The sequence below is a fragment of the Astyanax mexicanus genome, chromosome 25 (genome assembly GCF_023375975.1).
Source record: "Astyanax mexicanus isolate ESR-SI-001 chromosome 25, AstMex3_surface, whole genome shotgun sequence".
Taxonomy (NCBI): domain Eukaryota; kingdom Metazoa; phylum Chordata; class Actinopteri; order Characiformes; family Acestrorhamphidae; genus Astyanax; species Astyanax mexicanus.
This window is the reverse complement of record NC_064432.1, coordinates 5,926,777-5,943,288: the sequence shown is the minus strand read 5'-3', so window position 1 is coordinate 5,943,288 and position 16,512 is coordinate 5,926,777. Positions and strand designations below refer to the sequence as shown.

At 37.8% G+C, this 16,512-nt stretch overlaps 1 protein-coding gene across 3 annotated transcripts; it reads left to right on the top strand.

Annotated features, from left to right (window-relative positions):
* The first annotated feature begins 527 nt into the window (after positions 1-527).
* Positions 528-16,415, top strand: fip1l1b (FIP1 like 1b (S. cerevisiae)). Of its 3 annotated transcripts, none has more exons than XM_022681695.2 (17): positions 528-801; positions 2,129-2,192; positions 2,894-2,954; positions 3,133-3,239; positions 3,472-3,536; positions 4,914-5,021; positions 5,490-5,620; positions 6,488-6,600; positions 7,624-7,680; positions 8,392-8,491; positions 8,944-9,097; positions 10,030-10,056; positions 10,150-10,204; positions 11,018-11,073; positions 11,432-11,633; positions 12,629-12,772; positions 14,314-16,415. In XM_022681695.2, the coding sequence occupies exons 1-17, from the start codon at positions 717-719 to the stop codon at positions 14,453-14,455; spliced, it is 1,671 nt and encodes a 556-aa protein (XP_022537416.2). In that variant the 5' UTR covers positions 528-716; the 3' UTR covers positions 14,456-16,415. The 3 variants fall into 3 exon arrangements, with proteins under 3 accessions (XP_022537416.2, XP_022537415.2, XP_022537414.2); XM_022681694.2 differs by having other exon boundaries at positions 11,015-11,073; positions 14,317-16,415; XM_022681693.2 differs by having other exon boundaries at positions 11,015-11,073.
* The last annotated feature ends 97 nt before the right edge of the window (positions 16,416-16,512 follow it).

The following is a 16,512-nucleotide window of genomic DNA, read 5'->3' as shown; positions in this document are numbered from 1 at the left end:
AATTGCCCCAAAATACCTTCATTCCAAGCATTTGTTTATTTGGGTCTATATAGTTATATACATATCGTAAATTTAAATAATTAAAAAATAAAACGAATAAAAAATAAGAAGTCATAAATCCATTGAAGCTTTTAAATTTAGTTTAAATCCCACAATTTTTTATTTTGTTTTTATTTATTTTTTTGTTTTTTATGTTGTTGGATATATGATTCGCAAAATTGGTCTATTACTGTTTCTGTTTAGATTTGTTGGATAGTATTTGGTACAAAAATGATTCGGATAATGTACTCAACAGTTCCCTTAAACGTAATTATGGAGCTTTACAATCAGTCACGGTTTTTAAACCTAATATTTGTGGCTCTGCAGGAATGATAATAGAAAAAAAACATTAGTGCCATTTATTATATTTTTTCACTCCCCAATCTAATATTAATGTAATAAATAGAGGCATGAAAAAAAAACAAAACAAAGAAGCATCGATTGTTTTTAGCAAATGGACTTTTATTATGTCACACAGAGCGGAAGTTGCGTATTCAAAGGGCAGCAGTCTTCCTCCGGTTAGTGTGCGGGGTAAGACGGATCGGTTCCCCCGTTTAATCCGGTTTTGGCCTCCTCCAATCCGGTTTCTGGTCTTCTCTGATCCGGTTCCAGTGTGGTTGAGGTGTTCGGGTGAGGCTGCGCGGTCTGGGCGGTTCGGCGGGTTGAGCAGAGCTGAGATGTCCGCGGAAGAGGCGGAGAAAGCGGCCGGGCAGGAGGTGAGCGCGGCGGCGGGGGACGAGGAGGAGGAATGGCTGTACGGAGGTGAGCTCAATACTGAACACCAACACTGACTACTGAACACTCCAAAACACCCCATAATATTAAAACACTTACTCCTCAACACGCCATAACACTCTCTCCTCAACACTCACTCCTGAACACTCCATAACATTCAAACACTCACTCCATAACATTCAAACACTCACTCCGTAACATTCATTCACACCTCATAAACACTCCCTCCTAACATTCAGCCACACCATCCTCTCACACTCCGTCCTCACTAACACTTATTCACTCCCTAACACTCAGTAACACTCACTCCATAACACTCCAAAAACGTACTCCCCACTAGCACATATTCGCTCCATAACACTCTCTCCCTAATATTCAAACACTCCTTCCTCACTAATACTTATTCACTCCCTAACACTCAGTAACACTTACTCCATAACACTCCAAAGCACTCACTCCTCACTAAAACTTATTCACTCCATAACACTCATTCCTCACTAACACTTATTCACTCCCTAAAACTCAATAACACTCCCTCCAAAGCACTCCCTCCTAAGTAACACTCACTCACTAGCACTCCCTTACTAGCACTCCCTTCTAACATTCAAACACTCACTCATCACACTGGCTGACTCTGCACATACACTCGCTTTGCACGGACACTCACTCTACTCACTAACACTCACTCTGTACGGACACTCTGCAGGAACACTCACTCTACTCACAAACACTCACTCTACTCACAAACACTCACTCTACTCACAAACACTCACTCTACTCACAAACACTCACTCTACTCACAAACACTCACTCTACTCACAAACACTCACTCTACTCACACTCACTCACTCTACTCACAAACACTCACTCTGCACGAACACTTATCCACTCACTTACACTCCCTCCTAACAAACACTCAAACACTCACTCCTCACAGTAGGTGAGAGTGGTAGCCAAATAGTCCTGAATATTCTTGAAGTTTTGTAATATTTAATTAATTTTTACTTTTGTTCCAATGCACATGAATGAAAATAAACATTTTCTGGAAGAAATACTTAATTTCTCTAGAAAGAAAATATATGGATATAAAACAAAACAAATAGACCTTGCTTAAGTATTTACACTAGAACTGTTGTTTTTTTTGTATTTGATCAAATACAGTTGTGTCTCAGTATTGCAAAACTAAACAGAGTTCTGGGTTCTGGGTTAATTATGACTTCTAGACGTTATTCTACAGAAATATTACTGTATATTGTAATTTAAGTTAGTTTGCATTTATACCTTCTTAAAAGCATAAAATCATGTTATATATAAAAATGTACTGTTTAATATTGACTTGTTGGTGTTTATCCAGATGAAGGAGAAACCAAAGAAAATGAGGAGGAGGAGGTGGCGGCCAAACTGACCGCAGCAATCAGGTATTATACATACATTAGATCTGTTCACACTGTAACTGGTCTAGTTTGATTCTGTTCACATTGAAACTGGTCTAGTTTGATTCTGGTTACACTATAACTGTTGTAGTTTGTACTTGGTGGATCTGGAGTAGTTTGATTTGTATCAATGATAGTAGTGCTGGGCGGTATACCGGTCAATTAAAACGCGTACCAGAAATTAAAACCGGTATGGATTTTTTTATGTACCGCCAGACCGCTAGAGAATCGCTGTGTAGAGCAGCACCACCACCAAAGAAGCAGATACAGCTAGCTACCTAACGCTAGCCAGTTAGGACAACAACTTAACACACTTGAGTAATAGTAGCTCCGTCCTGCCCAGAGAAAAATGAGAACAGCACTTTATCTAAGGAGCACCTGCTGCTGTTTCTCACTGTATGGGTGTTTAATCTGAGTAAAATTAAAAAACTACAGCAAATATTCACTATTAATACTGTAATGCCTCTAATGGCTTCAAGAATAACACATAGTACATTGATATTAAATTTGTGTTTTACTTGTGCAATAGAGCTTTTGAGAAATATCTCTTTGATTACTTACATTTTGAGCATTTTAAGACCATTTAAAGAGTTTATGAAAATTTAAAGCATTATTCTTCTATATTATATGTACTCCTAATTTCTGCTTATACCGCCCAGCACTAAATGATCATCTACTTTTTACAGTGCTCCACCTGCCGCTCCTGTTACTGAGGAAGTCCCTGCCGGCAATGGAGTGGCTAGTCAGGTAAGAGTACATTTAAGTTATTATAATAAACTTAGGGACTGAGTTACCACTCATACAATTACAGTATTTAGAATAGAGTCATAGCTATACGATTGATGCGGTTGCCATGTCATACATGTAGTAGTCAGTTTTGTGTAGGTACTGGTGTGTAAATGATCAGTTCTGTGGCTTTTTTTAGGAGGAAGCTCCTGGAGACGATGAGGATAGTGAAAGTGACAGTGATGATGACGACGATGACGTCCGTGTTACCATCGGTGACATCAAGACAGGCGCACCGCAGTACACGTGAGTATGATGTGTTCTGTGTTACTGTAGAGAACCTGTCATCTGGGAGAAGACCAACATACTCCATTGTATGGAGTTGGACAGGTGCATCTAAAAAAAAAAATAATTTAATTGAAAAGTTACTTTTTCAGTTATTGCAGTAATTTCATTATGTTTTTTGCTCTTTTGATTGGATGTTTTTGTAGTAATGCTGTAATAAGTGCTGTATTTAAAGCTGTGGTGTCTTTTTCAGGACATACGGGGCAACACCGGTCAATCTGAACATAAAGTCTGGTGGCAGCAGGCCGTATGGAGCAGGTACAATCTGTAAATTAATAAGTCATGCTAACAAGCCACAACTCATGAGACAGGATGTTTGGACTGCTAGAGTCACTTGTTTTATGCACAGACAATTCTGGTTAGATGGCAATCGTCATTACCACCCACTGTGCTGTCGTCCACTGTGGGTGGTAGTGTCTTGTAGAATAGATTGACAATACACATGACACTCTGAGTCATGATTGAACAATGATAAAAGCCTTCACAACTTCAGAAATGGAATATACCACTATTGGCACCCACTATCAAGCCTCACTACAACTCCTTTTATTCATGTTGCCTTGCCATGAGCATGCTGGCCAGTGTATAACGTCACTCACAAGATAAAAACTCACATTTTCTAGAGGTGTGGCTGTTTACAAGTCATCCCCTGAGATAACACTTCTGAAAAATTGTCGTCTGCAGATTGCTTGATTTAGCTAATTCGCATTCTGGACTATATAGTAGCAATATACACTGATTTTGAGAACACTGAACTGTACGCAATATAAGGCAATATAATCAAAAGTGCGAAAAGTTTTGAAATTTATTACTCAGGTAGGTGGATATATACTAGTATTTTAAATGCTACTGTAGAATCTGAAGTATCTACTCAAAAGTAAAAATAATGTATGGTGAAAGAATGCTATTTAGGGCAAAAGGTTAGGCAACGCCATAGGACCTATGGTCCACTACAACCCCCCCTCGCCAACACATTTTACTAAAAGCCATAATGACTATAAAGTTATATTTAAATTCTAAGCTAAGTAAACTAAACTGTTCGTCTTAAAAATATATATTTTAAAGTCAAACAAGCCCCGGATGTTAATCTGTACAAATTTCTCTCCTGAATACTTCCATTTGTTTACAGTGAGCTTAGATTTCCAGATTTCCACTAAGGCTGGGTGCAGCAGCATTAACATCCAACCGCTAGCTCTGATGGATCGTATAAACCAATAGGGTGTCAAAATAATATCTAATTCAAGTCTAATTCACTCTGTCAGGATAGAGAAAGTTATCTGAATAGGGGTTTTATTGAACAAGGAGAATCCAGAATAAAAACAAGCTAAATGGGATTAACGATGCTATTTTTAAAATGTAAGGAGTAGGATGTTAAGTTAATCGAGTGAAAATGTATAGAAAGTAGTATAAAAAATGTGTGAAAAATAAACACTCCAGTAAAGTATAGACGGACAACATTTTCTACTTAAGTAAGCTGACTAAACGTTTTTTGTACTTAATTAATTGCTATCTCTTGGCACAGTTATCAGTGTATGTAATATAAACAAACCTTAAATCAGGTGTTTTAGATCGGACATTTTTTTTTTTGGGTCAATGTGGTACGAGCTAATTATCTGTGTTTCTGTGTTTCAATAGGAGCGAAGGTGAAGGGCGTGGATCTGGATGCTCCAGGGAACATTAACGGCGTTCCCGTGCTGGAGGTGGAAATGGAGTCCTTCGAGGAGAAGCCCTGGAGAAAACCCGGTGTGTTTTGTTACACTTTGCGAGTTCTAAACCCTCAGATTTTAGCTACTCCACCCTAAGCTCAAAATAAAATAATTCTAAAAAAAAGAAAAAATGGGAGGAGTAATTTGGGTGGGGCACTGGGTGATGTATGGGTTAAGGGCCAGGGCAGGAGGGAGAACTCCTGAAGAATTGAGAATTGGCCGAGCTACAGCAGCAGCAGCAGTAGTGTGGGAAAACAATTCAGCTATTAATGCAAGAAATAGGATTTAGGGTTTAGGTGATCTTTAATGCATGAGGGTGGAAGTTCTAAGCAGAGATCAGTGGTGCTGTAATGTCATTCTGATGTAACTGAACAATAATGAGCTCTAATAAAAGCCCGCTGTGGAAACATTAACTTCCGCATAGCGCTCTCTAGTGGAGGATATAAGCTACCAATGCTAATATCTGACAGTGTGACTCATATTAAAACTGTGTGTGTGTGTGTAGGTGCGGACTTGTCGGACTACTTTAACTATGGATTTAACGAGGAGACGTGGAAGGCGTACTGTGAGAAACAGAAGCGTCTGCGCATGGGCCTCGATGTCAACAACATCTCCACCACCACCAGCAAGATCTCCGTAAGACCTGACACGATGCATGTGCAAATCAAATGCACTCAAATCAACTTTTAAGTATCTGAAAACCATATTTATCGCACTATAAGGCGCACTATCAATAAACATCTATTTTCTGGTGTATTTTCATACGTAAAGCACATTACGAGACACTAGTAAGGAACAGGGGTGTTCGCCATGTTTCCCTTCTAATTCAGCAGTTCTTGCCTCTGGGTGGTGAGACCTGTGAAACTAAGCTAAGTTAAGCTAAGAAAACAGTAATTCTTTAAAAAATATATATATTATTTTAAAGTCAAATGAGCACTGGATGTTAATCTGCACAGATTTCTCTCCTGAAAACTGTTTATTTGCGTGAGGAAAGCACTTCTGTTTATTTACAGTAAGCTTAGATTTCCAGATTTCCACTAAAGCTAGCCACAGTTAGCGCTACACTGAGGAACCCAGAGTGTTCCGGTAAGCCAGGGTGATATTAGCTAAGCGGTTCGTCCCACGTAGCTTGTATTAACGAGGTAAACAACGACAAAAGAGCTAACTAGCGCTTAGCACGGATAGTAGCTAATGCTAATTCTGCTCCAGCCTCAGTGCTGAAGAACTAAACTGCAGCTCCTGTATAACTCTGTACTTCAGCAGAGTGGTTTTACTGCTCTTTAATACCTGACTGGTAGAATTCATACATAAGGTGCATCAGATTATAAGGCGCACTGACTATTCTGTGAAAAATTAAAGAATTTTAAGTGCGCCTTATAATGCAAAAATATGGTAATGCTTTTATTAGAAAGTGAGTAAAACATTAGACAATCAGCTTATTATTAACTACACTGTATTTATGTGTTTATTAATTAATTCAAGAGTATGTATTTGGTCTGTCAGGTTCAGCAGGGCAGGACGGGTAACGAGAAGGAAGTGTCCGTAGCCGCTCACGTCACTAAACCTGACTTCACCTCCCCATCCAGCCTCTACAAGCCGGGTCTCAACCCCGCCAGGTACACACACACACACACACACACACACACACTTCATTATCTATATGGAGCTTAAGAATATATTTGGATCTGATTTTGTACATGGGTGCATCTCAAAAAATTTAAAAAATCATTGAAAAGTTATTTATTTCAGTAATTCAGTAAAAATGTAAAAGTCATATATTTTAAGTGTTTATTTCTTTTATTGTTGATGAATATGGCTTACAGACGATGAAAATCCAAAAATTGGTGTCTCCGAAATTTAGAATATTATATAAGACCAATTTGTACTTTTGGCAGTGTGCCAAGTCCTGCTGGAAAATGAAATCCGTTAAAGTAACTTTAATTTTTTTTGAGATGCAACTGTAACATGAATTAAATGTTGTAAGGGTGTGCAATATTAAAACTTCACAGTATTTCTTGTCAGGAGACTTATGCGCGCACACACACACACACGCACACACACACACCTGCCTCAAATATTTTCAATCATATATTCCAGCTTTTGAAAAAAATAAAAATAATAAATAAATAAAATCTCATCTTATTCTCGTCTCTTGAAACCATTATCTTGTCTAATCTTGCCACGCCCCTAATATTTTGTGTTTTAAATTTTTAAGATGGTGAAATTGTTTTTTTTAATCTCAAATTTTCAGATTTTTTTTTTTAAATCAGCTCAATAAATTAAAACCAGTCCGATCCAAAGCTCACAAATTCAGCCTTACCAATGAAAGTAATGTTTTGAATTGGACTGATTTGAGTATTTGAGATACATTTCACCACCTCACAAGTTCAGAACAAAAAAAATATTCACATAAAAATGTATGAATTTTAGCATTTAAAGTTTATGAAAAGTCAAGTCAGTTTATTAAAATGTCACGTTCACATACTTGAGTCAGCTTCTAAGCTGTGTAGTGTTAAGGCTGTGTGTGCACGCGTTCAGATTTCTTTAACTTTTGAAAAGTGTGTGTGTGTGTGAGTGTGTGTGAGAGAGGAGGTGGTAACTCTTCTCTGCCTGTCTCCCCTTTACTCATGCCCTCATAGGATATCTCCTCCACAGTGGCCGTTGCCTGTCAACCAAGAACCGCCGCCCTATTATACGTAAGTGGGCGTGAAAATTGGAGTACCAAATTATTATTATTATTTATTTATTTATTTATTTTTTGTGGTTGTTGTTCAAGTTCTGATCATTTCTTCTATTTCAGTAAATCCTGTGCCAACTTGCTGTTTTAAAGGGCCCATATCCTAAAAAATATATAATACTGTATTTTCTCAGTAAACATCTATTTTCTAGTCTATTTTTTTTTTTTATAAATGAAGGCACACCAGATTATAAATAATTCCTTAATGCGGAGAGCACATTAATGTTAACGTTGTTATTATTATTATTATTATTATTATTAGCATTTTTGGCTTTTATTCCCAATTACAAAATTTAAAAATGCTATAAATGAACAGGATATGGGTCCTTTTTGATACTTTTTTTTTATTTGCTCGTTTTGTTTTTATTTGGGCTTAAAAATGACTTTTTTAAACAGGTACTCACATGGCGATTTGGTTATTTAATTATTTATTTATGTTTTCATTTATGTTTTGCTCAAGACTGTTTTTTTTTGTAGCACAGATTTGAGGTGGCTCCTGATACATTATTTTATTATTTGATTATTTATGTATTTTCTTCATTTATTTTTAAATCGTACATGATTTTGATGGGTGTGGTTGTGTGATAATTCAATTAGTATGTTATTCTCTATTGGTTTGATTTGACCATTTGTCTGTGTGTCTCTCTGTCTCTCTGTGTGTGTGCTACAGTAAGACAAGTGGGACCATTGATGTGATTGGTGGACAGACAGCCACAATCAGCAGAGTGGAGGGACGACGTCGCCACAATCTGGAGGGAAATAACATACAGGTAAATGATGATGATGATGATGATGATGATGATATCCTTCTCAGAATCTCAGGTGGCACAACTGTCTAACTACCGGCTCTGTCTCCCTTTGAGTGGGTAGTAAGTATAGTCCTCGAATCCACCACTACTTCTCCTCCCTACAATTTACTCAGCATAGACAATTCTAGCCAGCACAGGGATCTGTTAGCTGACTTAACACAATTAGGGATTAGTGTTCTCCTCCAAGCGTGTTCAGCTCTATTGATGTTGTGGTTGTTATTGGCAATTGGAGAGAAATAAGTGGTGGCAGCCTCTTTAAGATCTTGTCTTCTAATGCTAGGCTTTTAAATAAATAATAATAAATTCAATAAACATGGTTGTATGAGTGGGGGGTGTGTCCATAACAAACCCCACCCCCAAAATCGATGATCTCTTTCTCTTTCTCACAAACTCTCTCTCTCTACATTGTTAAGGTGATTTCGGAGCACCCGTCTCCAGAATCTGAACCAGCTCCCGCTAAAATGCCCACTTTCTTCCCTCCGGGGCCGCTGCCACCAAATATGCCCCCGCCACCTTTCCTGCCACCGCCGCCAGTCAGCCAGGCGCCGCCCCTCATCCCTCCGCCAAGTCAGTGTCTCAGTTTCTCTTAACACGCACACACTCAAATTAGATGTAGAGAAAATATTCTTGTGAATCCTGTATATAACCATATTTTTCGGATTAAAAGGCGCACTATTAATAAACGTATGTTTTCTGGATTGTAAAGTGCATTATGTGACACTGGGAAGGAACCGGGGACAGCTAAGCTAAGTAAACAAAACTGTAAACTGTAATTGGATGTTAATTTGCACAGATTTCTCGCCTAAAAAAATTTACAGTACGCTTAGATTTCCAGATTTACACTAAGGCTGGGTGCAGCAGCATTAGCATTAGCGTCTAAGCGCTAGTGATAGTCACGGTTTGTGCTTGTAAACTTCACCTGACTGAGGAGCGCTACACTGAGGAACCCTGAGTGTTCTGGTAAACTAGAGTGATATTAGCTAGTCTTTCCCCCCACGTAGCTTGCTAATGTTAGCGGCTAATGCTAATGCTGCTCCAGCAGTGCTAGCTCCAGCTCCAGGGATACAGCTCCAATCTTGGTGCTGGAGAACTAAACTGAAACTCCTGTGGCTTCACTGCTTCTTAATACCTGACTGGTAAAATTCATACATAAAGTGCACCAGATTATAATTTACATTTTTGGGGGAAAATTAAAGACTTTTAAGTGCTCCTTATAGTCCGATAAATACGGTAATAGGTGTGATGTATAATGCATTATAAATAGATTATGAATACAGGACTCATAGAACTTTTCTAAACAAAAAACATTTTTTTTTTTATTTCTACAGGCTAATCCAACATTTTATATATATATATATATATATATATATATATATATATATATATATATATATATATATATATATATATATATATATATATATATATTTATTTCTAACAATGCTCTGCCCGTCTATCACTCTGAGTTATTTATCTTCTTTTTTTTGTGGTATTTGCAGGACTACCCATCACTGTTCCTCCTCCAGGTATGCTTTGATCTCAGATAGTTCTAGCTCTATATTGTTGGTTCTAGTTTTGCAGAACCAGGGTTGGTTTAATGTTGCTTGTCTTTGTTTCAGGTTTCCCTCCACCTCCTGGAGGCCCACCCCCTTCACTCATCCCCACCTTGGACAAGTAAGACCTCAATAGAGATGCACAAATAGGAAAAAAAGAACAAATAAAATGAAATTTCCTCTGAATACCAAACATGTACAGTACAGGCCAAAAGTTTGGACACACCTTCTCTTACTCAATGCATTTTCTTTATTTTCATGACTATTTACATTGTAGATTCTCACTGAAGGCATCAAAACTATGAATGAACACATGTGAAGGTTTATGTACATGACAAAAATATTTATATATATATATTCTAGTTTCTTCAAAATAGCCACCCTTTGCTCTGATTACTGTTTTGCACACTCTTGGCATCATTCTCTCAATGAGCTTCATTAAGAGGTGGCCACCTGAAATGAAAAGTTTTCCAACCCCCAGAGGTGTTTGTTAGCACTTGTTGCCCCTTTGCCTTCTTCACTCTGTGCTCCAGCTCACCCCAAACCATCTGGATTGGGTTCAGGTCCGGTGACTGTGGAGGTTCAGCTCATTTTTTGTTAAGTACATAAAACTCCACATGTGTTCATTCATAGTCTTGATGCTTCAGTGAGAATCTACAATGTAAACAGTCATGAAAGTAATAAAGAAATCGCATTGAAAAAGAGAAGGTGTGTCCAAACTTTTGGCCTGTACTGTATATATTTTTTTTCGCTAACCAGTTTTTAGATTTTCATCAAGTAGCAGAAGCCTTATAGTCTTTTATCATTGTCTGTTTGTTGTAGTTGAGTAGTACAGAAGGGTTAATATACACCTGTACTTACATATACTTTTAAGTTATATAGGATGATAATGTTGATGATTTTTTTTATCATTTATTTTTTTTTTTTTCAGCAGTGGTCATCCTGGAGGATACGACTGCCGTCCGGTCGCTCCTTATCCTTTCCCACCAGGTCAGTAAATGCATTATAGAGTTGAGGTAGATCTGCCTCTTCTTATAGATCAAGTGTGTCTCAGACTGCCTTCATTGATGTTTACAGTGCAGCCACTGCAGCACCAGAAGCAAAGTGCAATATTTTATCGTGCATGTATTTTATCATGAAATTATTTATTTATATTTCCATCAAACGACAGTAACAGAGCTCAGCTCTGTTTACTCTGATTAGTTATCTACTTTTTAGCTATTTTTATGTATTTATTATTATTTAAAAAAAAAAGGAAAGTAGTTGTGAACCCTGGGTAATGTAGTTCAGCTACTGCGTTTTATTTATTTTTTAATTAATTAATTAATTATTTTTTTTTCCCCCTCAGGCGGTTACCCCCCCCCGCCCATACAGCCCCCTGTGAGCAACTGGCCTGGGATGATGGACAACTCCAAGCAGTGGGATTATTACCCCCGCCGGGACAAAGAGAGGGATAAGGAGAGGGAGAGAGAGAGGCCGAGAGAACGAGCACATGACCGGGAAAGAGAGCGGGAGAGGGAGCACAGCCCCTCATCGATGGCCTACAACAGGTCAGCTCCTTAACCGGTACCGGTCAAAAGTTTTAGAACACACCCGTAATGGCCGGTGATTTTATAGCGTTTTTATACCCCTCTGAGTAAAGTAGCTGAATAAAGTAGCATTTGTTTAAAAGTAGTGTTTATAAATATTTGGAGATTTTACTGTAAAAGAAATTGGGAAGATGTCGAATCGATGGGGGGAAAAAACATCAAGTTAATTACGGAAATATTGTGATTAACTGCGATTAATTGCACTTGTTCTTCTAAAGACGCAAGTTTTTATAACGGAAATATAAACATAAGTAAAAGAATGAATGTAAGAAATGTAAAATGCAATTATATTTATATTAGTGGTGTCAATTAAAATACTAGTCTCTTTCCAGCTTCTGCCAGAGTGTCTGTATGTTAGTTTGTAAAGATTGAACCAGTAGTCCTTGTAGAACTGTTGGAACTAAAGGTCGGAAAGCAGGTCGCAGTTCTCGCGAGCGTTGTTCGCGGCCGCCTCGGAAAACTTACAGAACCTGGTTTGAGCTCAGAGGAGCTCCGGCACAGACACGAGAGCACCGCTATTCCTCCTATTAGACCTCAGTGCTGCGCTGCAGTGAGTTTCAAGCTGTAATTTTACTTCTTTAAAAAGATCAAAAATCAAGGAAATCCTACCTAGTGCTATTTTAAATGTCCTGGCTAATGAAGCTAAGTTCCTTTTTTAGGGTCGGTGCTTAACCGAGACTGGCTCCAGAACATTACAATTTAAATTGGACACCCCACACTGGGGGATGTCTCCTCTGTCAATATGTTGTCCATGTTGGAGTCCCTGAGTTTGGTGGGGGGAGGGCAGATTATGATGGAAGTTGGGGTCAAAATTAGAGGCCTAATAAACTTGCGTAAAAAAAATAAAAATAACGTGTTCCTCACTTATTCCAAACGAGTTGCATGTGTTAATGCTTTAACAGTGACATTCCTAGTAATAACATTTTCACGTTTTTACTTTACTCTCGCCCCCCCAGTGATGAGGAGCGCTACCGTTACCGTGACTACGGAGATCGCGGGTACGACCGGCACCGGGAGCGGGCGAGTCGGGAAAAGGAGGAGCGGCACAGGGAGAGACGACACAGAGAGAAGGAAGAGGGCAGACACAAGTCATCACGCAGGTAAAACGCACAGTTAACAGATACGGGGCTCCTGTGGTGCACAGCTGAGATGCCCCTCATTGTTGAGGTGTGAGTTTTCACTATGGCTGCTCTGAAAAATCAACATAATCCACAAGATGGTTTTTAGAAATTTTGAGTTTTTCACAAATGTGTAATAGTCTACCATCTGCCTGAAAAACAAAAGTCTCCAAAAGTGACCAAACACAACAGATTAGTTTTCCCATTTGCCATCATTTTCCCCAATTTGAAGTCCAATTTCCTAAACCACTCATTAGGACTCCCCCTTTCCCTAGCAATGCCCCAAAACAGGAGGGTAAAGACTAGTACCCATCTAAAAATCTACTTGAGTAAAAGTAAAAAGTACTCAATTTAAAATGTACTTTGAGTAAAAGTTACATAGTTACTTTTAATTACTTGATGAAAAAAAGTACAACAAATCATAAATTAACTCGTTTTTAATGAACTATTATTCAACATAATAATTTTGACCTTTCAGGCAGTATTTGTTCAGACCAGCTCATAAAACAAGTGAAAAAAGTTATGGTCAAAAAAAGTTATGGTCATATATGTGACTATAAACCGTATTTTTATAGTTTTACAGTTCATTATTAAATTTTATTATGCAATTGCTATGCTTTAACTGCATCCAATTTTTTTTTTTTTTATTCAGACAATAGTTTTTTTTTCCAGCATTTTACTCTGTAACGAGGAGTTTTTCAATGCAGCGAAGTAAATTACTTATGTAAAAATGCACTTCAGTAAAAGTAAAATTACCTTATTTTAAAAACTACTTTAAAAATGACAAATTACTCATAAAATCTACTCAATTACAGCAATGCGAGTAAATGGAATTCATTAGTTTCCAACTCTGGTTAAAACCCACCCCTTTCTACAATCGTGCGCAAAAAATTCACTTGAGTAACAAGGGCAGCCGCAGGCAGTGCCCAGAGGGTGCGAGGACAGCTGTACAGTTGAGAAGAAAAAAACACATAAAAAGGTAAAAAAAACAAACAAAAAAATTTGTTCGGAAATTTACACACACAAAATGTAAAAACTCTCAGTTTGCGCGCCCAACTTTTGACATTGATGTGACGCCATACTGATATTTGCTTTACTGATAAAAGCATAGACTGTTGTGCTCTCTCTGACTCCGGCCGCTGATGATCTGGGATTTGAACCAGCAATCCTCAGAGCTTGTTTAACTTTTTAAACAATTTTCTCAACAAATGTTTTTTTTAGGCAAGAAAGAAACAATCTTACAAACTTTCAAAGACTATTAAGAAATAATTATTCAATTATTGACTAATTGACAAAAAAAATTGACAGAGTCAACTAATAAATATTAGTTTCAGGCCTTTGATCTTACTGCTGTTATTGCTTGTGTCTGTGTGCCTGTCGTTTCCATATGAACCTAATTCAGGTGAGACTAACACTGTCCTGTTTTTGTTTTCTTGTCACACCATCTTCACACCTTTCCTTTACCCACATCACCCTCCACCTCTCTCTCTCTGTCTCTCTCTCTCTGTCTGTCTGTCTCTCAGCAGTAGCAGACGGAGGCACGACAGCGAGGAGGGCGACGGCCACCGCAGACACAAGCATAAGAAATCCAAAAGGAGCAAAGAGGGCAAGGAGCCAAGCGAGGAACGAGCAGCTGACCAGGAGAACCAGGAGGCCATGGAGTAACTGAGCTGAGCGGGTGGGGTCATTTCACAAAGCAGGAAAATCTGATAAAACTGGAGAAGTTTTAGCCTGATAGTTGTAAGGAATAGGAGCGATATTTGGGGGGTCGTCACAAAGATTGTTTGCATCATAAAGTCTTACTTTGTCTTACTGAGATTGGAGATGTCAAAATGTTAAAACACTTCACATGCACTTCACACTGCGATGCACTGAATCCAAATCAAAACTGGACCAATTATGCTCTCCAATATATATATATATTAAAAAAAGAATGTTTAAACTTACTTAGCTCTTCTTCTGTGGGACAGGTGTCTCACTTTTGGCTAAAAAAAAGAAAAGTCCATCATTCTCCAGCCTAATCTCTTTTTTTTTTATCACTTTTTGACATAATGTGAATCTCCTAGGTTTTTCTTTTTTCAGAATTTCATAATTAACGGACCAATAGAACTGCTCCAAAAAATGATGTTAAGTACAAATGCTACGTTCATTTCAGTAAAAGATGATCAGGGTTTTCTTTTCTCTCTTTTTTTCTCTTCCTATGAGTCACAAATTTGGAGATTCAGTGTTTTTTACGTTACAAAAATGTAGTGCTTAGTACGTAGGATAAATTTTCCTAAAATTAAGATCCTTGTGAGAGACGTAAAAGTAAAATCCGATTTGAGCATTAAAGGAGAACTCCAGTGTAAAATTGACTTTAGATTTTTTTTTATTGTAGTTAAACTTGATAAAAAGTACCAACCCTTCTTGAATAGCCCACCTCCGTTCTCCCTCAGCTTTCTGAGATCCAGTAATTTTTTGCAGTTTCTCCAAACCTGATTTAGAACAGATGAAATGGGGCATATTTTGCCCCTGCAGATTCATCTCTTTTATACTGTTATCGAGGCTTTACACTTCATTGGTGGATTACGGAGAGCCCTGACGTTTAAAACGAGGCATTTATAAATTTAAAAGTGCACAATAAGCTTATTAAAAAACACTGTTTACAACCTGTAGTGTAACGTACATCTCCGTGCCCGGAGATTCAATTACGCTAAGCCCCATATCATCCATTCTAATGCATGTTTGGCAAACTGCTAAAAATGACTGGATTTCAGAAAGCTGCAGGAAATCAGAGGTGGGCTATTAAACAAAGGTTAGTACTCTTTATCATGTTTTACTACACCCAAAATCAATTTTACACCAGAGTTCTCCTTTAAGACTGAGCATCTGTACAAATACTATTGCAATCACGATGTAAACACCTTCAAATAGCAAAAATCAGGTTTCATTTGGTTTCTGGCTGTTCAGACTTGTCTAAAATCATTCTGAATATGATCTTAACATGATCTAATGTCAAGAAAAAAATAATTTTGACTGCATAAACATGTCTAAAAAAAATTAAATAATAATAATAAAAAATAGATAAATAAATAAATTGTCTGTTAAGCCAAAATTAGGTGTCTGCCCAGGCAGTCAAGTTTCAGTCAGAATTAACAGAAAAAGAGTCCAAACAAACCCAGAAGTCACTGGGTTTGTTGCGTAAATCTGTCCATTAATTTCTACTACATGACTTTAAATGTAAGAGTTTTTTTTGTGTGTTTTACTAAATACAAGACCCTGTGTTAAAACAGTCTCTTCTAATCAGCTCTACACTACAGCTGCACTAGACCGAGATTAAGTAGGAGAATACTTGGCGAATTTCCCTTAAACTACGAGGCTAACTGTAAAATCCTGCTTTGTGAAATGAAACAATCCCAGGAGCCGGTAAGAAGTCCTGGAGGACTGGAGGCTGGATCATGCTCCCAGCAACTCAAACAACTGAACCAGATCATCTGTAGTGTCTCTGCATCGCAGCAGTTTGTCAATTTAAGAATTTTAGTTTTGTTTTGTTTTTTTGTCCTTTTTTGATTGTTCTTTTTTTTCTAAGTACCATGTAGATGTTGGTTTGTTAGATTAAACAAAAAAAAAGGCATTTGGTAATTTCTGTAACGAGTGTTGTGTGGATTATTTGGATTAGGATCTTTCGGAAAACAAAAAGAAAGGCATAAGACTATTTTACGCACTTTTTGCTACACAGTCAT